Source organism: Odontesthes bonariensis, chromosome 15, assembly GCF_027942865.1.
Source record: "Odontesthes bonariensis isolate fOdoBon6 chromosome 15, fOdoBon6.hap1, whole genome shotgun sequence".
Lineage (NCBI taxonomy): Eukaryota > Metazoa > Chordata > Actinopteri > Atheriniformes > Atherinopsidae > Odontesthes > Odontesthes bonariensis.
In genome coordinates, this window is record NC_134520.1 from 9,857,452 (window position 1) to 9,881,208 (window position 23,757).

The 23,757-nt window shown below is 39.5% G+C and overlaps 1 protein-coding gene across 5 annotated transcripts in view; it reads left to right on the forward strand.

The window, feature by feature from the left end:
• The first annotated feature begins 234 nt into the window (after nt 1-234).
• Nucleotides 235-23,757, forward strand: part of ect2 (epithelial cell transforming 2) — a 44,597-nt gene continuing 21,074 nt past the window's right edge. Inside the window, exons 1-19 of one of the 5 annotated variants that reach the window (XM_075484970.1) lie at nt 235-543; nt 1,119-1,285; nt 1,370-1,449; nt 3,126-3,215; nt 4,561-4,743; nt 5,019-5,108; nt 5,453-5,560; nt 7,379-7,452; nt 9,785-9,915; nt 10,575-10,690; nt 10,902-10,964; nt 11,364-11,589; nt 11,720-11,884; nt 15,911-16,035; nt 18,756-18,875; nt 18,968-19,036; nt 19,778-19,888; nt 21,581-21,677; nt 21,850-21,931. In XM_075484970.1, the coding sequence (XP_075341085.1) occupies nt 1,153-1,285; nt 1,370-1,449; nt 3,126-3,215; nt 4,561-4,743; nt 5,019-5,108; nt 5,453-5,560; nt 7,379-7,452; nt 9,785-9,915; nt 10,575-10,690; nt 10,902-10,964; nt 11,364-11,589; nt 11,720-11,884; nt 15,911-16,035; nt 18,756-18,875; nt 18,968-19,036; nt 19,778-19,888; nt 21,581-21,677; nt 21,850-21,931 (2,063 nt within the window). In that variant the 5' untranslated portion in view covers nt 235-543; nt 1,119-1,152. Of the gene's footprint in view, nt 544-1,118; nt 1,286-1,369; nt 1,450-3,125; nt 3,216-4,560; nt 4,744-5,018; nt 5,109-5,452; nt 5,561-7,378; nt 7,453-9,784; nt 9,916-10,574; nt 10,691-10,901; nt 10,965-11,363; nt 11,614-11,719; nt 11,885-15,910; nt 16,036-18,755; nt 18,876-18,967; nt 19,037-19,777; nt 19,889-21,580; nt 21,678-21,849; nt 21,932-23,757 lie in introns of all 5 variants that reach the window. The other 4 variants (XM_075484966.1, XM_075484967.1, XM_075484968.1 and 1 more) reach the window with 4 other exon arrangements.

Here is a 23,757-nt window from a genome sequence, read left to right on the forward strand (position 1 = left end):
AATGTTGTTAGAATTAAGCCTAAAGGTACATTGTAGTATAAATATAACAATGTTTTCGAGAGTCCCTTAATGTAGGAAGATTGGGCCGTCTATGAAACACGCATCTTGAATTGATTGAACTGACCAATCAGCAGTTTGACTTGGCGGAAGCTGCAGCGGTTCCGTCACCTCTAGCCAATCAATGCGAAGCCACGTTGTTTCCTGACATTTTTGAATTGAGCTCGAACAGCAGATTGACACTCCCCTCGTTACCTCGACGTAGCTATCTGTCAACAAACTAAAGAAGATAATTTGGATTATCCTCACGCAAAAGAAACAACACGCTTTGATGCGTTATTGGATAATTTTGTCTTATTAATGAAGATGTGTGGATCGAAGGGGAGTTTTCAGGAATTCTCAGTTGTGTTGTTGACTTACTAGCTCTGTTGCTAGCTAAGTTAGCTCGAGAGCTATTGGGGTTAACTGGTTCAACGACCGCTCGCTTACTTTTTTTTTATTGTCTTGTATATATATTATTTACGGTACCCAAGCATTTTACACTCGGTAAGTTCGGTGTTGTTGCTAATATATATGTATGTATGTATGTATGTATGTATGTATGTGTGTATGTATGTGTATGTGTGTGTGTGTGTGTGTGTGTGTGTGTGTGTGTGTGTGTGTGTGTGTGTGTGTGTGTGTGTGTGCGTGTGCGTGTGCGCGCGCGCGCGCGTGTTATGTGCTCGTTGGACGCAAAACATTAAACGCTAACTTCTACTGAGGTGGTGAAAATGGATAACATTATTTGGGCTACCTCTGATGTAAATTCTATAGCTATTTAAAGCATTTTTATCAGTATTTACTATGAAGCATATAATGAGGATCACTAACAAAAGAAGTAGAGTTATTTTTTTAGGTGATCTCCCGTTGTATTATCAACACTGTGGTTCCATTGCTTGTTCCACCACTGTTCGTTGGTCACGTACAAACCAACTGCACTGACCACCATTTCATAGCAATGCCGGAAGAAGCTGTTGTGTGAATGTTACTTTTTCTTGAGCTTAAACGTAAACTCTATGTCGTTTGTGCTACATTGTGGTCTCCCTTTGTGTGCCTCTGTTCACTCCCAACAATCTTAATAGGTGGAGAATTTGTTTGCATCCTTGGGATTCTGCCATGGCTGACAGCAGCATGGTGACTTTAGGGACAGCCCGGAGTCTGCTGGTGGATTCTTCAGTTTATGATTCCAGGGTTGCTGAAGTCACTAACGATCATACATTTCTGGATATGGCATATGAAGATGGGGAAGGTAAGATTTCGAGGGTCACTCACAACTGTTCCTTCTCTCCTCAGTCATCCTCGTTCAGGCTCCATCCCTTTTCCTCTTTCTCAGATATTTTGCCAAAAGTGGAGACCCGGATTGTTCTGGTGGGAGAGGCAGGCCGCAATGCATCACTCGTGAAAGCACTGCAGGTACATCATTCTTATATTAATCCTGTTATTAACTGGCATCCAGTAATATGGCAGGCCTCATATCACCTGAGCTTGTCAACATTACTGTTGTTCTTTGTTTATTTAGAGCAGAGAAACGACAATTTCTGAATGATATTAAGTAATTTTAAGTTTAACCTTTGTTTCGTGGTCTATGTAAAATTATCCTCACTATTGTCTAGAATTGACTACGAAATTAAAACTATCCACACCATTTACGTCAAATGGTTTTTATCAACCCATAAATGGAACATTTAGGTTATTTGAATTGGAGCCCTCCATGCTTCAACAGTAGGAAAGAGGAAATGGGAGAGTTCATTTCCCAAGAGGCATGTAAAAAACAACCTGGTTAAGGGTGAGGTTCATAGACACCTGTGATGAATTAGGCGGGAGATATACTTGGTGGTTTTTATACAGGATCCAGCAAGCATGCTTTACCACTTGGCATAGTATTGGAGCGGAATACCATCGTTTATTTTCACAGTTCATTTAACATTTAGCGTATCGAAAAAGTGTTAACTCTGGAAAGTCAAAACCAGTCAAATAATTCCTTTGAGATTTTATGTAGCGTTTTCACTTGAAATGCGTATAGTTACAGTTTGTCTAATTTAAACTCTGAACCACCATTATTTTTCATATTCAGTCCTACTTTGAGTGAAAGGTTGGCGTGCTCTTCCATTTTGTAAAATCTGCACGATCAGCTGGGGAGATAATATGCATGGTTACACGAACAGTTGAATTGAGTTTAGCTTGGCCGTTTAATTAGTCCTCATCCACAGTTCCTTTCCAAGTGTACATGTATGAGAGTGGTATCAAGTTGGTAAACCAATGATTACCAAAGCAATGGGCTGTGTGTGGAAAGAAAGGCATTCTGCTACCTCCAACTTTCTCTGTAGGAGATCATTCTATGTGAGTGCAGCCGAATTCACTGCACAGACATCGTCTTTCTTTTACATGAATGGTCATTTCTGTCAGGTCATGCTGCTATTAGAGTAGAGTGACACAATCTTAATCTTCCATCACAGCTTTTTAACCGAGGCATGTCTTGGTCTATTCGAGTCGAGTTGCAGGAATGATATGAACCTCAACCGCATTATCTGGGGTGGTTGATTTCGAATGAATTAGATTGGACAAGCATGCTTTCATGCATTTTAAAAGTCTGGTCTTGGTTGGATAGAAATATATATATTTATGTATGTATACATACAGATAAAGATTGGGTTGTTGATGTAAATACAAAATCATTTGCATAGAGAATGCATATTTGTCTGCTACTATGTTGATAAGAGTATTTAAAAAATATCTATTTAAGGTGCATTTACGACATATTAAAATTTATATTAAAACATATATTTTGTGATTAATCACGAGTTAACTATGAACAATCTATGGATTAATCACGATTAAATATTTTAATCGATTGGCAGGCCCTAATATAAATAGCCCTGTGATGGACTAGCGACCCACCCAGGGTGTACCCTGCCTCTCACCCAGTGGCAGTAGGGATAGGCTGCAGCCCCCCCTCTGACCCTGAATTGGATTAAGAGGGTGTAAGAAATGATTGGATGCTGATTGTCCTTGTTGTTTTCTCTTCTTAACCATATGTTTTTCCCTATTCTTTTAAATGATGTCCACTTCTTGGTGGTTGGTTTTTACAGGCCATCAGACTAATGGAGGTACCTGTGGTAAAGATAAAGCAAGGCGAGGCTGGTGCTAATGAGAAAATGATTAAATCTATCGTCAATATGGTACAGTACAGTGCCTTCCACTCTTTATGACTGACACTTTGATGGGAACTTGGAAGTGGTGCATGACCCTTAATTCACAGCGGGCACTAACTCAGTCACTGTGCATGATTAACTCACTGATGAATATATTTATGGGTGAATATTTAAAAAAAAGTCATTTAATAGCTTATTTGGGGATCTAGTGGTTAAAGAGAAATTTGCACTAAAATGTCAACTTTTTGCCTGATGTATCATATTAAGTCATTTTGAAGGCTTTCCTTTTCACTTTGATGTTTGGAATGACCGACTTGTACATTTAGAAGCCATAGTTGCAAATTGACAAATAGAAATCTGGTACACAAAAACAGTAAGACTAAATTAGAGGTTTTTCCCTGAGAAACTTTGACTTTTTTTAGAATCTGAATTTTTTTTAGATAGTTTTTGTTAATGTTTTATATTTCCTCTTTATGCAATTAATTGTTTTCATATAAAAATTAGAATATTGATTAAAAATGAACATCATTACAAAGCAGAGGAAAACACCTTACTTTACCAAAGATCCATCCCTTTGATAAGTAACTAAACTCTACATGTACTTTTGTGGCTTGTGCAAGGCTAGTTAAAGCCGGGATATACACATGCCTCGCATGCAGATCTGTCCAAAAAGCAAGTGGGTGTGTTTTTAAATAGATAACTGTCGAATAAGCTGTGTGTTGTAACACTGTAACAACTATTTGACACTCTAACATTGTAACATTTTTTTTTTATTTCCTGAGAGAGTTTATTTTGTAACAAGTTCAATAGATAAACAATACTTTGTTTTCCTCCTTAGTTTGTGGTTTACAGTGAGACTCCACTGACTTTTCCAGTCTTGTTTGCCCCCTACCGTCTCAATCTGTTCAGTATCTTCTCAGAAAAATGACAGAAATATTCTTGGGACATGTGAGATTTATATTCACTTTTTTAAAAAGAGATGGATTTCCTATTTGGTGGTGGACTGGTGTATTAAGAATAATAGTAATACTGCAAAATCACAGCAATCCATCAAGATCACAACTTTACCTGCACAGAAATCTGAACTAGTTTTGAACTTAAACGATGTGAAAGAAGTGGGGGGAAAAACCTGAGAAATTACCTGAGAAATACAACAAAGTAGGAACTATAATCCCATTGATTTATCTGTTATTATGTATTGTGTGAGGCAGCCCTCCTGCTTTAGAGATGTGAGACTTGGCTTAATTCTTTCTTTCTTTTCTCTCAAGCTCTAAAGTCCACAAGTTATTTTTTGTACTTTTCAATGTTGCCTTTATTTACCAGTCTGTTTTGCACATATCTTTGTTTCCATATTATGGTTCTTCCTCCTCAGGATATCAACACCCCATTCATGACGACAGATAATGTCCAGGAGTTTGGAGATGGAGAGAACACAGACTTTGAGACGGTGTTTGTCTTGACAGCCTTTGATTCTCCTGACTACAACTATCTCTACAAACGTGATAATCGTATTGTCGGGCCTCCTGTTGTCCTGCACTGTGCTGCAAAGAAAGAAGTGAGTCTTTTTCTTTTTGCAGGAACTGAGCCGTAAGACACAGGCTGGCAGTCTAGTTTTCAGTCTTTGTATTTAAGTCCTTTATCCAATTGTGTGACCTACAAGCTATGAGCTCATGATGTTGATCTGTGATTCTGCTAACTCAGAATTGAACTACTTTCTACTTCTGACCACTGTATGATGTGACTAAAACTGTTTTGAATAGACTTAGATTTGTCTTTGTAAATATTTCAACCTTTTTCTTGCACTGATTTAGTTCCTTCTTCTCCTTGCAGCCTTTACAGTTTTCATGTCGTCCTCTTTACTGCACAACCATGCTGAACCTTTCACTGTGTTTCACCGGCTTCAGGAACAAAGAAGAAATGGTGAGGTTTGACTAACATTATTATTCTGTACTCGCTTAAAATCCAAACAAGCTCCTAACTAACCTCATTCTAGTTTTTGTTTGCAAGGAAACAGCTGCTCTAACAAACATGGTAACAGAATTTTACCATGAATTGATACATGGTATGTTGAAATCATGTATTGTACTTGCTAATGTCATCTGATTAACAGTCATAAGATATGAAAAGAAAAAAATGTCTTTTGAAAATTATTTTTATATATATATATATATATATATATATAATCTTGAAATCAGAATATTGTACATTGTCCTCCTTGATTGTAATCTTGGTGTTCAGCTTGTGATTATCTGGTGTCTATGTAGAAGAAGTTGGTGAATCTGGTTCATCACATGGGTGGGATAATTCGAAAAGACTTCAGCACCAAGGTTACTCATCTCATTGCATATTCCACTCATGGAGAGAAGTACAGGGTTTGTACATTCTTTTTTTGTTTCCTCTGATCTTACAATTTTATTTTCACACGGTGCATCTGTAAATGACACAATGAACTAGGAGTTATTGATAATGTTAGAAATTTGGCATTGTGGTCTATATCCAAGGATATCATGAATGTTTGAAATGGTATGTCTCGATTTTAGTAGTCTTAAACTGCCAGTGGAATGAGAAGAGTAAAGTCCTCCTATGGTAATATTTGAGATTGTTGTGTTTTTAGTGAGTACTATAAAGCATTCAAATAATGTCTTCCCTAGAAAAAGGCAAAATTTCTTTTTTTTTTGCCTTTAAATTGATTCCCAGGAAATGTAAGATTTTAAGTTTTTAGTACTGTTGTAACTTCATTGAAAAACTTCTTTGGCTGTGGTGAAGATCAACATGTCTATGGGTTTAATTATCACCTTAAAAATCAGCATTCACCTGTGATAGAGACGACAGATGTTTGGTGGTTTCAGCTATATCTACATGTCAAATGATCATTTGGACATAAAGTTATCAGCGAGGGCTTACTTTGTTGTCAAATGCCTATATTTAGAGCCTGTTGTTTAACACCGTACTCTTCTGAAAAGGGGCAGAGGCAGCAGTATCTCATTTAATTTAAAACTGAAAACACTGCAAGTAATTTTAGAGCAGAACTCAAAGCATGTGATTAGGAGGAACAATACCTGATGTGAACGCTAGTCAGGGTTTGTCCATGACAAACACCTTGTTTGAGCATAGGGATGCACATATGTGTACCTGGCACAAGGACATCCAAAGCTGCACATCAATGATTGATTTAGTAATCGTGTTATCAAAACTCTGACCACATGTCTTTGACACCCGGGTGAAGAGACTGATCCACCACCTGGTGGTGAGTTAGCCGGAGGGCTGCAGGAGAGGCTTGGGCCATCATGCTAACCTCAAAGAACCAAAAAAAAGAAATGTTTGAATCTCACTGACATGTTTTTGTATTGTGCCTGAAGTAGAGGATGTACCTCTTAGGTGATGCATAGTGACTCTGAGTAACAGTGTGATGAGGGGTAATGATGGGGAGAGTTGAGAAATAATTCCATTATGATATAACAGCCTTCATGACTAGGGCTGGGTATCACCGCCAAGTTCCTGGATCGATTCGATTTCGATTCTTAGGGCTTTAAATCGATTAATCACGATTCGATTCGATTCGATCCGAATCGGTTCCATCTGCTTCTCTTGGCGCCAGGATTTAACCTCAAAATCTTGCATTTTGACATCAATATTTCAAAGGGCTGTGGCTTGACAGTGTTAACAGATTGTTACATTATATTAGTAACACCTGAAGCCACCCAGTGGAAAGAAGTATTAGCAAGATTTTACACTATATTCAACGTGACAGCCTACTTAATTAAATACATTTGTAGGAGCCATTTTAGTCTCACCTATAGGTAGGTTTTAGTGTAGTTTTAGATTTAGCCACTTGGGGGAGCACTTCTTTTATGGTAGCTAACTTAGTTCTAGGTATAATTACAGGTGCCCAGAATTAGTGGGTTGATGACTGCTTGGACTGGGGAACACATGGTTCTTACCGTAGCCTTGTGGATTGGAACCAGTAACTTCATGAAAAAAATCATTCATGAAAAAAAAAAAAAAAAAAAAAAAAATTAAAAAAAATTAAAAAAAAAAAAAAAAAAAAAAATCGATCTCATGCCCTACAAATCGATTATGCAAATTTTAAATGAAATCGATCCAAAATCGATTTAATCGATTTTTTTACCCAGCCCTATTCATGACATCTTTTTGATCCTTTTCTTCTCCCTCTGAACCGTATCTCTCAGCTGGCAGTGTGCATGGGGACTCCCATCCTCACACCTTTATGGATTCAAAAGGCTTGGGAGAGGAGAGATGATCTGTAAGTTGACAGCACTAACACACTTGCAGTGTTTGGGACAAAGTCCGTTTTTCTTTTTGAATGACCATTCTGCTCCTCAGTGTAGAATTCTGTTTCAAACGATTTAGACTTGATTAAAGTTCACATTCCAGACTTTGATTCAAAGTCATTTTCATCCATTTAGTTCCACCATGCAGAAATTACAACACTTTTTATGCATAACGCCCTTCATTTCATCATGTTTGGGACAAAGTAATGGTGCTTTAAAGCAGCCATGTTCAGTACTGTGTTGCATAGCCCTTACATGCAGTGACTGCTTGAAGTTGGCGATATATAGATATCTAGATAGATCTATAGAAAGAGACCCATATAGATATGATATATGTGTGTGTGTGTGTGTATATGTATGTATGTATATATCAGGGGTGGAAAGTAACGAATTACATTTACTCACGTTACTGTAATTGAGTACTTTTTATGAGTAATTTGTAATTTTCTGAGTAGTTTTTGAAATGTGTAATTTTTACTTTTACTCGAGTACATTTTGACCCAAGTACTTTTACTTCGCTACATTTGAAACCCGTCACGTTACTGAGTAAAACAAATATTTATGGTGAAAAATGAAATGCGGGCGGAAATTTGAACAGCTGTCCCGGAACTGAAAGTCAATAGCTGGGTTTCACTTGAGGTCACTTCCGTACTTTCTAAGCGCGCGAACCTAAGTGGTGGGCAACCTGAGCTGGGTCCCATTGAAAACACTGTGTTTTGTCTGCCACTTTTTGCCCAACATGCCTCAGTTTTGTGCCGTTTTTGGATGTTGCTTGCAATCGGTCTAACCGAGAGAAGGGAAAGGGTTACTATCGAGTACCTAAGGTAATCGCCCATAGAGGTGAGAAATGGAAAAAAACTCACAGAACAACGCCGTAAAAAGTGGATAGTTAACCTACGTTTACAGACTGGAGGAGCTGAATCTGCAAATGCTCGTGTCTGCGGTGACCACTTCGTCAAAGGTATGTGCGAAATCTAACTGTTTTGTAGTAGTGCAGTAAAGTATTATGTTGTTAAATGCCAATCAACAGTAATGTAATACGGGCTACGTTTGGGCTTTGTTTTGAAGGCTGCCCCAGCGCGTTGTTGGCTACCGAGTCAGTGGACTGGGCTCCGACGTCAGTATTTGGATATTTGGATCTCGGCATTTTATCAAAACATAAACATTTTTTATTGTTATTCCACAATGAAGTCCCGCAGGTCAGAGGGTTCTGGGGAATTGGAGGGTACCTTGCCTGTGTGTCGGAGAGCATGGACCTGCTGAACTCCTTCCCAAACATTAAGAAGCTGTCTCTGAAACTCAACACAGGCCTTCCAGCCTCAGCTGCCTGTGAGAGGCTTTTTAGTTCAGCCGGGTTGCTCTTCACAGCAAAGAGAGCAAGATTACAGCAAAAAACTTCAAAAATCAGCTGCTGCTGAAATTGAACAAGAGCTTTTCCGGTCTAAAGTTGTAGATTATTGGCAGATTTGTGGGCATTTTGTTTTATTTTGACATGTGGGATCCTGTAGCATTTTATTGTGAATAGTGGGATCCTGTGGCATTTTAGTTTGATTTGTGGTATCCTGTGGGCACTTAATTTTGTGTGCATTTAGTTTTTTTAATACTTTGATTGTAGTTTAAATTTCTTTATTCTTATCATAGTGTTGTCCATTGGACAACCCAGAGGGAAATTAAATGTTGATGTAACTCAATTAAATCAAGGAGTTATTATAGATGCTGATGGCTGTGGGCAGGAAAGATTTCCTGTAGCGGTCCGTTTTGCATCCAAACTGAAGAAGCCTTTGACTGAAGAGACTCTGTTTTCCGATAACAGTCTCATGGAGAGGATGTTCAGGGTATTCCATAATTATGGTACAAGTTGTGACTGTCCTTGTGAGGAAGTATGTTCCTGAGCCCAGTTGAACTTTTGCAAGTGTGGATGTGCACTTTAATACACCTCGAAATAGATTAAAACAACTTGTACTGAATTTGATTCATAACTCATCCTTTTTTGCATTAAGAAACTGAAAGTAATTAAGTAACTTTTACTCAAATTACATTTTAAATGAAGTAATTTTGTACTTTTACTCAAGTAAATTTTGAGATGGGTAATTTTACTTTTACTCTGAGTAGAATTTAGGCAAAGTAAAGATACTTTTACTTAATTACAATTTTTCAGTACTCTTTCCACCTCTGGTATATATATATATGTGTAATGTTTGTGTGTGTATATGTGACATCAGTCATACGGGCATGTCAGTGATGTAGAAGTTCAGAAATGATGTTTCATAGTAATCTTTTTTTCTTCCTCCCTAATTTCATCAGGGATTTTCATGCAAGCAAAGAGGAGTTTCGAACCAAGTTCAAAGTTCCTCCTTTCCAAGACTGCATTCTCAGTTTTCTGGGTTTCTTGGAGGAAGAAAAGGCCAACATGGAGGAAAGGACTCTTAAGCATGGTGTGTGCCCCAATAGATCAGCTACAGTGTTTCAGGAACAGCAGTTTTACTTTGTAACAGGATGGTAAACAACAGCGCAATTATTATTAACTGTACTGACTTAAAAACTTAGGTTGAATAAATACTTTTACATAAGTGAAGCTTGATAAATGCACACAGAGTTGCAATCCTTCATCCATTTTCATTTTTATTTCTTTGTGACCTGACTTCCAAATTCGGTGCATCTCCAACAATTGGAATGACAATGGGAATGGCAATTGTGATGCTTCCACGTACATTGTCTGGCTGTTTTCTCCTGGTTTTCTTTGGCTTCTGCAGAGATGCCACACTTCACCATTATATCTGGGCTTTTGTAGACTAGCAGATTAACTTAACCTCTGCAGAGTGCACATACCATGACATGTTTGGGTGAATACACTTAGGATGTTGCCCTTGCTTCTCTGTAGAAAGTTACAGGAGCCTTGCTCAGGAATTTAGTTCCCTTTAGAAGCCCAGAATGTGTATGTATGTATGTATGTATGTATATATATATATATGTGTGTGTATGTATGTATGTATGTATGTATGTATATATATATATGTGTGTGTATGTATGTATGTATGTATGTATATATATATATATATATAAAATCTTTAATCAATCTTTTCCTCTGTGAAAGGTGGCAGGTACCTTGAAGTTGGAGATGAGAGATGCACACATATGGTGGTGGAGGAAAACTCGGTAAAGGAGCTTCCAATTTCACCCAGCGAGAAACTCTTTGTGGTCAAACAAGAGGTAAACTGGCACTGATGTACCATGACATTAAATATTGTACATCCACGGTCAATAACCAGACCATTTCAATTTTCCATTATTGTAATATTGCATTATTAATTGACCATTGTTTCATCTTTGATTTCATATTTATCACCTTGTTGTTCAGCATACATTAGCCACCACATTGCTACTAAATGTAGTAAAATAAAAATTGTTTCTCTTGTAAAAGTGGTTCTGGGGAAGCATTCAGATGGATGCTCGGGCTGGAGAATCCATGTACCTATATGAAAAGGTGAGTGATGATTGATTGATAATATTTATCTATGGAAGCATATTTTTCTATCTCTCCATCGAGCGCATCTTTCTGTCTCGAATGAATGCATAAAGATAAGATGGGTTTGATTAATTACCCATCTCAAAAGTTCTTCTTCAGATGAAAGTTTCTCTTCCTCTTCATTTGTTCTGTAATTGTCATTATGACCTGAATCTGGTGACCAGTACTACTGAAGCATACCGTACCTTTAAACTTTGAATAACCCCAGACTGAAACTCTGCTGCTCCACATGTATTCAGTTGTTTTTAATGCACTGATTTCACACCTGCATTGACTGTGTTGAGCACAACACTTTAGCATATATATATATCCTCCCTGTCCCTTATTAATCAATTTTTTTGTCAAATGTCCCTTCAGAACGACAGCCCAGTCATGAAGAAAGCGGTCTCCTTACTGTCCCTCACGACTCCCAACAGTAGCCGAAAGCGTCGGCGTCTGAGGGATACGCTAGCTCAGCTCACCAAGGAGACAGAGATATCCCCCTTTCCTCCACTATGTAAACGGCCATCAGCGGAGCACTCCCTCTCCATCGGTTCTCTGCTGGACATCTCTAACACTCCTGAGACGTGCAAAGCCTTGGCAGGTGAAAGTCAGAAGAGAATGATGGGTAAAAAAAAGAAACCACTCCTTCTAACTATTGACCACTTTGTGCTTGTGTTATGGCTGATTGTTTCTCTTTCATAAGAGAATATACACACCCCTCTTCATTTCAGAAGACATGTTAGGAGACAGTACTGTGACCAGGAATAGAACAAGAAGAAGGAAAACCAGAGAAGGGACAAGTAGAGCAGACAGGAAAGAGAAGAGGAAAAGGTCCCACCTGAGTAAAAGTACCTGTCAACTACCAAATGAAGAGCGACAGCAAGAAGCTTTTGGAGGTTAGGTTTTGGTTCAAGGTTCAGTTCATTAGATTTTGAACATTAAAACAGCCGTTTGCGCTATATAAATATAGAAGTATAATGACATCCTTACCAGTGAATGAACTGTCGCTCTGTGTCTGTGTGTTACAATCCGAACACAATCCTCTGATGAAGGATAGTACGAAGGAAGTTCACAATAGTAAGTGTGAGTCCAGGTGCAGTCCTGTGCATGTACTTTACAAGATATTTGTGATTTTAATAAGCATGTTTCTTGGCTAAAGCTTCTTTAATCGCAGGAGCTTTTCTCTGGGATTTTATCCTCTGGACTAAAACCTGACCTATGTGAAACGGTTAAAGAGCCAAAAGGAAGACTATTGAGCAGTCCCAGCCAAGGCTATATACTATCAGCAGTAGGCCAATGATAAGCCAGCACTGGTAACTGGACAGTCAATGGTGGCAAACTCGTTTCTGCCGCTTGGCATCTGTGGTTTAGGGGCAGCAGCCATAGACTGCTGACACCGAATGAACCCCCCCCGTCGACGGTAGGTTGTGGTAGCGTACAACCCAATCTACAGAAATGTTTGTTTTTTTCCCCCTTCCATTCAGCTTGGCCATCTCGAGTGAATCAACTGTAGACCAGCTGCTAAATTCAGACCATCCATTTATGACCTTAGCAAAAAACCAACTCCTCTTTTGTTAACTTTTTTTGTAATCCAAGTTTTCTGTTTTTTCTAATTGAGTAAGCCTTCAGTGTACTTATAATATTTCTATGCTTTGACTTTTCTGCACAGCCAACTTAATCTTTGACATTTAAAAAGATTGTCCAAGTTTTTATAAAAATTATACTTTTGGTTATTTGGTTGTCTTTCCAAACTAATGGTTCCTCTTAGCCAAAGCTCTATTACCTTTGATACACCCTTGCTTGGGGCTGCACGGTGGTGTCGTGGTTACCACCATCGCCTCACAGCCAGTTGGAATCCCAGCGGGGTTCTTTCTGTGTGGAGTTTGCATGTTCTCCCTGTGTATGCGTGGGTTTTCTCCGGCTTCCTCCCACCATCCCGAAACAGGCAAATCAGGTTAATTGGTGACTCTAAATTGTCGCTAGGAGTGAGTATGAGCGTGGATGGTTGTGCGTCTCGTTTGTCTCTGTGTGAGCCTGTGATGGACTGGCGACCTGCCCAGGGTGTACCTGCCAATGGCAGCTGGGATAGGCTCCAGCCCCCCTCCCTGAGTGGGATTAAGCGGGCATAGAAAATGGATGGATGGACACCCCTGCTGGACAAATGTTGATTTAAGACTCTCAACGTAATAGTAGGGCTGGGCAGCGATTCAAATTTTTAACCTAATTAATCACATGATTTCCCTGATTAATCACGATTAATCGCATTTGTACGCAAAATCCAAAAATGAATTCAAAAGTAGTGTATAGCTTTTAGCATTTAGTTTTATTTTAAATGTGCTGCCATATGCATCAAAGTGCCATAACATGTTTTTTCAAACACACTTTTAACATCAGCATCTTTATGTAGAAGCCTCGCTCCACTGTCTGTTTCCTTGAATGACTTGCTGGTATCAGTTGTGTGTTTTGCCTTTAAGTGATATTTTAGACTGGAACTACTACAGTGAGAAGACAATTCAACTTGACAGTGTTTACAGATACCAGTCCCTTATCGGACGGCCCTGTGCTGCGTGTTGTTCCCCCTCTCTCTGCCCCCTGCTTCCTGTCTCTTGGAACTTTCCTATCCATTAAAGGCACAAAAGCCCCTCCAAAGAATGCATTATTATTATTATTAATTTTTAAATAAAAAATAAAACCTGGGTTAATGCACGATAAAATATTTATCTACGTTAAATAATTAATAATTAAAGAGTTAACTCGCCCAGCCCTACATAATAGTTATATGTTACTTTGAAATGACAAACTAATTAGTAAAATTCCATGAAACTCCTTATCTACAGTCAGAATTAGTCTGTAAGGAAGACCACGTGACACACAAATGATGTTCTGATGTCACTTTCCAAGAATCAAGAAATCTGTTACAGCATGCAACATCTAGTGTGTGTGAAAATGTTACTTTTTATGTTTTGTGTAGGAACAAAAATGGGAAACTCTTGGATACAGTTACCAGTACATCAAGTCTGTGCTTTGGGTTTACTTGGAGCACAATAGATATTTGGAAAATTCAACACAATTTTTCCCTCTGTTGGAACCATTAAATTAGAACAAAAATTTATACAAACAAGGGAGGGAAAATAGTCATACTTGAGTGGTTTACAAAGTGGTTCACATGCTGCCATTATCAGGCATGCAAACTTGCCACCTTTCGGCGAAATTCGCCGTTTTGAAATCAAAATGGGTCATTCTTCTGAATCGCGTAGATCCGAGGAGAAAAAAAAATAGGGGGGGGGGGGGGGGGGTGAGCATGTCAACTAGCGAGTGGAACTGTGAACCTCAAAACTACACTAGACCTATGTGACAACAAATGACTGACAAGAGTGGCGTGTGAGAGAACCACTATCACCAATCAGAAGTGAGGAGGGCGAACCCCTATTCACACCCCCACCCCCCCCCCCCTCCCGGACCACCCCCCTGCTACAATTTGACTGATGTCCTGAAATAGTCTTCATAACGAATTGTGTCGTTAGATCAATTAATGTGCTTTTAATAGTGTCTTTGATACAAGTGTCAGCTAAATGTCTTGATAACAGACTTGAAATAGTCAACAATTCCTCGATATTTCACCGCCTCACAGAACGCTGTTTGTGTTAGTGCTACTCGAGGTAACTGTAGAGTGGCTAACTAGCGCCTTCCACACAAGTTCAGGGCTTTGCTAATACTTTTAGCCAACGTCAATGGAGACCTTAATTGTCGCCGGACTTGGCTTTTTAACGAGGTATGCCCCTTCATAATACCCTCCGATAATCACGGAAAGGGAACATTTTGCCCATTTGAGGAGGTCGTTTCATTCGTCGTGAGTTTATCAATGCAGAGTCCGGAGAGCTCTGCCACAGGTCGTATTTGAGAGTGCGACCCCCATCCCCTCGCTGTTCGCCCACACCCCCGTTGATACCCCCGTTGATGATGACAGCCTACAGGTGCACTCGTGTTCATCCAGTATGATGCACCATCAATCGAAGTTAAAAGGGGGCACAATGTAGGATTACGTAGTGCTCGTGGCATGCATGTCTCAAAACTTACACTGTCATGAAAAAATGCCGTTTAACTAAGCTTGCCGCGAGAATGTTTTTCTGTTAGAGTGCCAGCTGTCGATACAAATTTGTCTCTGGCGGTACGTCAAGTGAATTGCTGATATAAGTTTTTCCCGTGGAGCTCGTTTGGCTCGGCATGCCAAACGTTCACTTTCGTGGTTTAATGACAGCGGACCGTGAAAGTGGTCGGGAGAGTCATCGTTCAGGCTATTACTAAGCATAGGCTGTCTTGGGGCAGTAATTAATTAAACGTTTAATCCTACATACTTGTAGTATCCCTTTAAGGACCATGGGACTAAATTTTTCGTTAAATTTAATGTAATTAAATGTATGATACTACAGTTAAATGCTTTTGAAGACCTGTGATGTTATATATCAAACACATAATAGTACAGTAAATGCAATTGATAGGCCTACTGTACCTATAAATTCATCTTTTATGCTGCACAGCTGTTCTCTACTTAATGCAAATGGGACATACTGTATATTTTATAATATATATTTTGTATAATTTACAACTTAATGCGTCTCATGTTTCCGCTTTTCCGCGCGTGCCGTGTGTCCGTGTACCCTTCTCACCTTTTTCACCCCTGACCAGTTTGCATGCCTGCATTATATACAAGATGAGCAACATTTGAATAGTTTTATTCACATTTCACTGTTGTGAGTAAAACATTGGCTTGAACGATGAATGCATTAATTCACCATTTATATTTATCTCCAACTGTTTTGCAATTTGGATCCCATTATATTTAATGTGATGATAGTTTAAGGACACAAGGCAGTGTCCTGCTCTACTTACTGCACTGTTAAGAAGTTTCTCTCTTCCTCCAGAGAGTTCGAAGCCATCCAAGAGTTCAACTCCGGTGATTTCCAAGCAGCCAGCCAGGTGGCAGGTGTCCAAGGAACTCTACCAGACCGAAAGGAACTATGTAGAGATTTTAAGCACTATCCTACAGGTAGGTGTGCGTCTCCACGATCATGCAATGAGCACAGTTTGACACTTCCTCAGAGGTTTGCTAATAGGCTATGTTTGTCAGGCACATGCACACTTTAACTTGGCCTGTCTTATCAGTAGGCCTCAGCAGATGAGTCGGGGACGATGTGACCTACCTGACCATTTCTGTTTGTCTCGTCTTCATCTTCCTGCCATCTGGTTATGGTTTCTTTGAGGGTGCTTCTGTAGTTTCATTTTAAGAAAATTAAACAAAGTACAATTGAACGATGTTAATGATCCAAACATTTTGTAATGATTGAAGTGCTAGTGATTCATTCTCATTTCATAATCAGTCCAACCTCCTTTTATTTATTTATTTTTGTTTAAATCTGACTCTTGGAAAGGAAGATATCGAGCATCCTTGTTGAGATGTCGGGCAATTGACCAATTTGATAGAAATTGTCAATAAGACACAACAGGAACACAGTGACTTATTTCTCTACAACTGTTTTCTCACCACTGGAGCATTTGGCAAACAACTGTCTGTATTTTATCTCCTAATAAAAGGCAATTCATTACAGATGCCTAGACTTTAAAAATGGCAGCGCTTAGGCATGGGCCGGTTACCGGTTTCAAGGTATACCACGGTATGAAAAAGTCAAGGTTTCAAAACCACTAAAATTTTCTGTCATACCATCCCATGAGCGTTTTTTTTTCATATTTATTTTTTTGTGGCGTCTCGTCAGAGAGAACGTGGAGGTCCCTCACGCAGTGTGCAGCTGCAGCGTAGTGGCCCTCCCCCCGCGCACCTCCGCTTGCTGTGAGTGACAGCAGGCAGCTCTGCAGGCTGTATGATGGCTGCCAAACCTTTCCCCCTGTCTGGTTTTTGTAGTAGTAGCGTAGTCGTGCACCAGTCCAAATTTGCTCAGAGAATGACAAACAGGATGGACCAATTGGAATCCAGACTCAGCGAAGAAGTGCGGTACAGGCACCTGTACGACACTGCACTGAAACAGCATAGGGACCACGTCAACTCCCAGAACTCACTGACGGAGTTGGGCAGAACTTTGGGGAATTTGCTGTTAAAGGGATAGTTCGCCTCTTTTGACATGAAGCTGTATGACATCCCATATAGCAACATCATTTATGAACATTGACTTACCCCCCGCTGCGTCCTGTGAGCCGAATTCCAGCTGAGTTTTGCGTTCCACGAAGGTAGTCCGGCTAGTTGGCTGGGGTCAAAAAAATAAAGCGTTTTGCTTCTCAAAAAAATATCCGTTCAAAAGAGTAATACATTTGCATCACAAAATGTTGTCCAGGAAAAAGTCAGTCACTCACTTTGCTTGGCGCTATTTTTGCCTCCCTTGATATCAATGCGTCCAATGTAAAGCTGTGCAGACCGAAGAGCAGACCGAGCAGTCCCTAGCCACCTAGCGATAGTTGCACCTGTTACGGTGTTTAGTGCTTGGAAGCAGGGGACTGCTCGGTCTGCTCTTCGGTCTGCACAGTTTTACATTGGACGCATTGATATCAAGGGAGGCAAAAATAGCGCCAAGCGAAGTGAGGTCTGACTTTTTCCTGGACAACATTTTGTGATGCAAATGTATTACTCTTTTGAACGGATATTTGTTTGAGAAGCAAAACGCTTTATTTTTTTGACCCCAGCCAACTAGCCGGACTACCTTCGTGGAACGCAAAACTCAGCTGGAATTCGGCTCACAGGACGCAGCAGGGGGTAAGTCAATGTTCATAAATGATATTGCTATATGAGATGTCATACAGCTTCATGTCAAAAGAGGCGAACTATCCCTTTAATTCATTCACTGGAAGTGGCTTTGAGTATTATGAAAAGCGCTTAATAAAACCGATCTATTATTATTATTATTATTATTATTATTGCTATTGCATCCTGAAAGTAATAAGATAATTCCCAAGTGTGTCCACTGAAGCACACTATTTCATAAAAAATAGAGAAAAGGTAACACAATACACTTAAAAGTCCTATAACAATATTCTGAGTACTATAACAGACTATCATGGTGATAACGCACGGAACATAATGCATGCCAATTGAAATTCCAACTTCTGCAGGCTCATCAGCTATTATGGATTATGTAGTGGGTCAGAATGCTGATCATTGAGGACAGTGCTGCTCTTCCTGATCTTGACGGGGGAATTGTTTTCTTCTCCACTTTCGTCTGTCGTGTAGTTAGCGGAAGTGTTTTTACTTTTTTCAATAATTTATTTATGTTCTGATCTTGAGCCAGAGGTTAAGTGCTTGCATTTATTTGCATTTTGTGTTGTTTTTTTCCCAGTAAAAATATTTCGTAAACTTGTAACTTGAGTTGCAGGTTTAGCTTTAGTTAAAGGACAGACTGCATTTATTTTTTTTAATTTTTAAGTCATTTTTTAAAAATTATTTAGTTCAAATACTTATTCACTAATGTCCAGCATGTTCTATTTTTTTTTAAATAAAAGACTGTTCAATGGAAAAGTTTTTTATCTTTATTTTTTTCTTAAATACAGACATTCAAAATAAACATTTTAGAGCTGTAGTCGTAATACCGTGAAACTGTGATAGTTTTGCCTAAGGTTATCATACCGTCAGAATCTCATACCGGCCCATGCCTAGCAGCGATAACGCATGCTGCTTATGTGTTTTTTAATTTTTGTGGCTGTTTTGGAAGCTTGTTAGTTAATAGGATGTACCTGTTAGCTTATTTCATATTTATTTTGTTCTAGCTTTTCAAGAATCCATTAGAAAAAGAAGGACAAGTTGGGGGACCCATCCTGGCCCAAGAGGAAATCAAGACTATTTTTGGCAGTATCCCAGACATCTACGAGGTTCACACCAGAATAAAGGTAGCATGTTCTAAACGGTGAAATCCAGGATTGACAACATAATTGTGATGTAACTTCTATAATGTTGTTTGACATGTTGGTTTGTTCCCCAGAATGACCTCGAGGAGCTCCTCACAGACTGGTCAGAAAGTAGGAGTGTTGGCGACATAATTCTCAAATATGTGAGTTCAAGTTTAATACATGAATGGATTCACCTCACCTCATCTCCTTTAGCTGCTCCATTATAATGCATCTAGACGCAGGCTCCCTCTCTGGGCTTAAAGCAGAGAGGAGCAAAGAGGCAGTGTGTTTTCAAAAGGTTGCTACATTATTCATCCGCTACTTTTTTGACAAAAACTGCCGGAACGATCTGAAAAACGTCTTTCTTACTCAACTGTGTGTGTGTGTTAAGAGTGGAAGGGTGAGTGGAATGTATGTGTGTGTGTGTATGTGTAAAGAGTGGAAGGGTGAGTGGAATGTGTGTGTGTGTGTGTGTGTGTTAAGAGTGGAAGGGTGAGTGTGTGTGTGTGTGTGTGTGTGCGTGTGTGTGTGTGTGTGTGTGTGTGTGTGTGTGTGTGTGTGTGTTAAGAGTGGAAGGGTGAGTGTGTGTGTGTGTGTGTGTGTGTTAAGAGTGGAAGGGTGAGTGTAATGTGTGGGGTAGAGGCTGAATTATAGAGCTGCTTCCTGCTTTGCAGATATAGAGTTCACTATTTTGAATTGTAAAATATGAATTTCTTTCAGTTGGTGAAATGAATATATTTAATTGGCAATTATTCTACCTGTACCTAAAAAGGGAAATAGTTTGATGTAAAGGCTGTTGGAAATGGCTACAGCTTGGGAAAGGCTAAAAGCTGCTGCTGTCATTGCTATCAGTAAAGTTGTGTTTCTGTCCTCTGAATCATCTTAATCTTCTCTCTCTACAGTCTAAAGAGCTGGTGAAAGCCTACCCCCCTTTTGTCAACTTTTTTGAAATGAGCAAAGAGACCATTGTTCGATGTGAGAAACAAAAGCCACGCTTCCATGCATTCCTTAAGGTATGACAATTCAGTTTGAACCAGATTCTTTTTTTTCAGTTTTTGCAGAGCTCCACTATAAAATCTCTGCATCTGCACCTTTTGGGAAGTTTCTCTTTGTAGACAAAAGAAGTACATAAAAAATGTTCACATTTTCTGAAATGAGCATTAGAATCTAATTGTTTCTGTCCAGAGAATCCAGATTTGTTGGCCTCGGTTAGACAACTCAATGATGGACGATTACCTTTTTTCATTGTCCATCCCTGTGACCCTATGTTTTACTGTAATTTCGGTCTCCTCTCTAGATTCCTACATTAGAAGTAATGCTGCCGGATGAGTTGCAATTCATCATGTTATCAGTCTTTCAAGTTTGGTATTTAAAGGTCAAGTCAGACAAGTACTGCAATGAGAGCCATGTTCCATACATAGAGTAGGATTCCTCACTTCACAGCATCTCAGCCACCTGAGCTATTGCTGTTTGAAAGAGTAGGCCTTTGTACATCAACCTATTTCTGCCCACAGCAGTATCTGCATTTAAAGGATTGTATCTCCATTTCAAAGACACAGCTCACCCCTCAGATAGCGCTGTGCGATATTACGATATATGTCGTAGTGCAATATAAAGATGTCTACCGTACAATATAGCTCTCTATTGTTTATATCGTTTTTTAAATTTAAAATTATACATTGTTACACATCTGAACAATGAATGAAGGCTAAATGTAACTGCAGCAACGCTACCACCACTTTGCGGTAGCATTTTTACGTCACCCGCAAAGACTAATTTACTGCAGTGCTAAGGGAGCTTGCATTGACACAAACGACAACAAGGCAGAGGCGGAGAGCTTGGCGGAGAGTACGATGGAAAGCACAATGGGAACGAAACCCAGGGAGGGATTAGTGGCGAAAAGAGGGTTTTGGTTTGGATTTAAAAAGTCAGACACCGACCAGACGACGGTAATTTGCAAAACATGCCACAAAAAAGTCGTTACTAGCAATTCGAACATGTCTAATCTGTTCTATCACTTAAAGAGATGACATGAAAAACGGAGACGGCGTGAAGATGCGACAAACTACCATAAGCGAAGAAAAAAAACACACCAAACGAGCCTGAACGAATCGTTGACCAAAGGCCTCCCTTATGACAAGCAGTCCCGCAGACACCGCCAAATCACAGGCGCCACTGCCATTCAAAATTTCCGAAATTGCGATTCGTTTCATATATATGTTTATCTATATATAGATATACATATATCTATATATAATTTTAAGAAAAAATACTATTTAGGGATATTTATTGTTATCGGGATATATCATTTTGTCCATATCGCACAGCACTACCCTCAGAAATAGTCATAAATAAACAGATGTTGGAAAAAACAGACAAAATTCTTTCTTTAAGTTTATAAATGTGTCCGTCTTGATAATTTTGATATGTTTATGAAAGCTCAGTTGATTAAATCCACCGATGGATAAATCTGATTCTCAGTTTTTTTCTACATGATGAGAACTTTCACGATCACTGTAACTTGTAGAAGTGAGGCCGTGAATTTGTAAGTGCTTTTCGAACATGGTGACACGCAAAAATGCCTTCAGTACATTTGAACAAGCTGACATTCATTTGAAAATGGTTAATGAGCTGCACAGACATTTTCTTTTAGTCAGTGTGTAGCTTAGCATACGTACCATCATAAAAACTCTTTGATTCTACAGATAAACCAGGCCAAGCCAGAGTGTGGGAGGCAGACACTTGAGGAGCTGCTCATCAGACCAGTGCAAAGACTGCCAAGTGTTGCCCTTCTTCTCAACGGTAACACACACCGACGGATACTCCTTTGTTAGAAGAAATAACTTCCTTGTTTGTTTCCCCTTTGTTTGTCTTTTAGTTTTACGTCTACGCTTGCCAAGTCTTCGGCTTATCTCCTGCTGAAGTGACGATGTGAATGTCACCTTTTCGTGCCTGCCTTTTTTTCACATTGCAGACATAAAGAAACACACATTGGATGACAACCCAGATAAGATGAAACTGGAGAGAGCAATCGAGTCTCTAAAAGAAGTCATGACGTGAGTTTGCATTTCCTTAAAGGTGATAGAGAAAGGTTGAATGGGGCATTAATCCTTGTTCTGTGATGTGATATGTAGCCCAAAAAAAATTGGTTGGGTCTGTAATGGCTCAGAACCTCCCTAAAAGGCTCTCTGAAACAGTTATGTTACTATGCTGGGTTTAGAATGCGTCGTTTGCCCTTATTGGCGTCGTTTCAGAGCTTATCTGGCAACCTCATTATGAAATGCAGGTAAGTGTTGGCGCTATTCAGTTGCCGTTGCTTGATTGGCTGCCCTTGCTCTCACTGAAAAGAAAGCTCATTCCCTTTAGATGAACAAACCAGAGCTAACGTGCAATTCTTACAACAGGAATATGGCACAACACACATTTAAAACCAAATAAAATGTGATACTTACAGGCTGTACTGATTGCTGGGGTTGATTTTGTTGCAAACTGACCCTCTACTTAGCATTAAATTCCGACTGAAGCCTGCTCGGAATCGTGCAAGGTTTGTGAAACTGTACTCCGTGAAATGCGCAGAGCAAAGGAAAAGTCGGCGGTTGTATGTACTGGGGATGCTGTTAAAAATAAATAAAAGCCATTGATCGCGAACATTGCTTTCCGGGGGAAGAATATGTAACGACCGTAGTCCGCTTTCACAGCCTTGGAAGGCACACCTGTTCCTGTTTGTCGCTGAAGGGGCGTGTCTGAAAGGGGGTGGCTGTGGATTTGGGTCTGGGGAGGCGATTGCGCCAAAAGATACGTCACTTAATGCTCAAACACGGATTTGCCCATTTTCTGGCGGCAATTCAAAAAAGGCGGAGTACTTGAAACAGATGCTCTGACACTTGCTGGCACTTCGTGTGTACTCCCCACAGCGGGGAGACTCAGAACTAACACCAAAAACGTGAAAAAGATGGTTTTGATTCTCTATCCCCTTTAACCTTTCATTTGTGAACATTTAACATAGCTTTATTGATTTGTGATACTTAGTTCATTCTGACCTGTTATACAAGTCTTGACTGCTTCAATAAGATGAGGATAAATTTTGTTTGAATATATGTAATCATAATGTTGGGGTGTCAACCCTAACATTAAGGATCATATGTTCTAACCAATTATCCATCTGTCTCATCATTCATTGACAACACCTGGTTACTGCTGGAAGTTTAGGTTCATTTTCAGTTAACTGCGCTGACTTTTTAGTTAAATGTTGTCGTTGGGGCTTATAAAACACTAGTTTACATGGCTTTTACTACGTCAGCTGTTAGTTATTTTGGATTGATAGGGACTACGCAGTTTTTATTTCCTTAACTCTTCTGCCTTTGTTGTCTCTTTGGTAAGAATTTGGTCATTCTTGCTCTGAGGTTGGTGAAAATGTGAAATTAAATCCATATCAGGATAACTTGTAGCCCGTCTCCTGTGATAACCTGTTCTAAATAAGATCACATTTGAATCCCAGTTGATGTTTTTAACCCTGCCTGGATAAAAGGGAGGCACTACTTTAAGGCTTTAAGAAAGCAAAGTGGTAACTGCCTCTCATTGGGAAAAGTACTGCAGTGATTCATGTTTTGGCTAACATTTAGAGCTTCTGATTACGTAAACAAAAATGTTGGAAGACATTTCCTATGGTCATGGAAAAGATGTAACTCTTGTTCAGCAAGGTCAAATGATTGAACTGTGTCAAACAAAGAAGAAAAACACTAAATGGACTGCGGAACACTTCGGAAGCGTGCTGTCGGAAGGACGTCTTTGTCTCTTCATCTTGTCGTCATTATTAAACTTGGGACTGTGAAGTCACAGAATGCTAAAGGCAGCATTATGATCCGAGGTTCATTTAATTAGT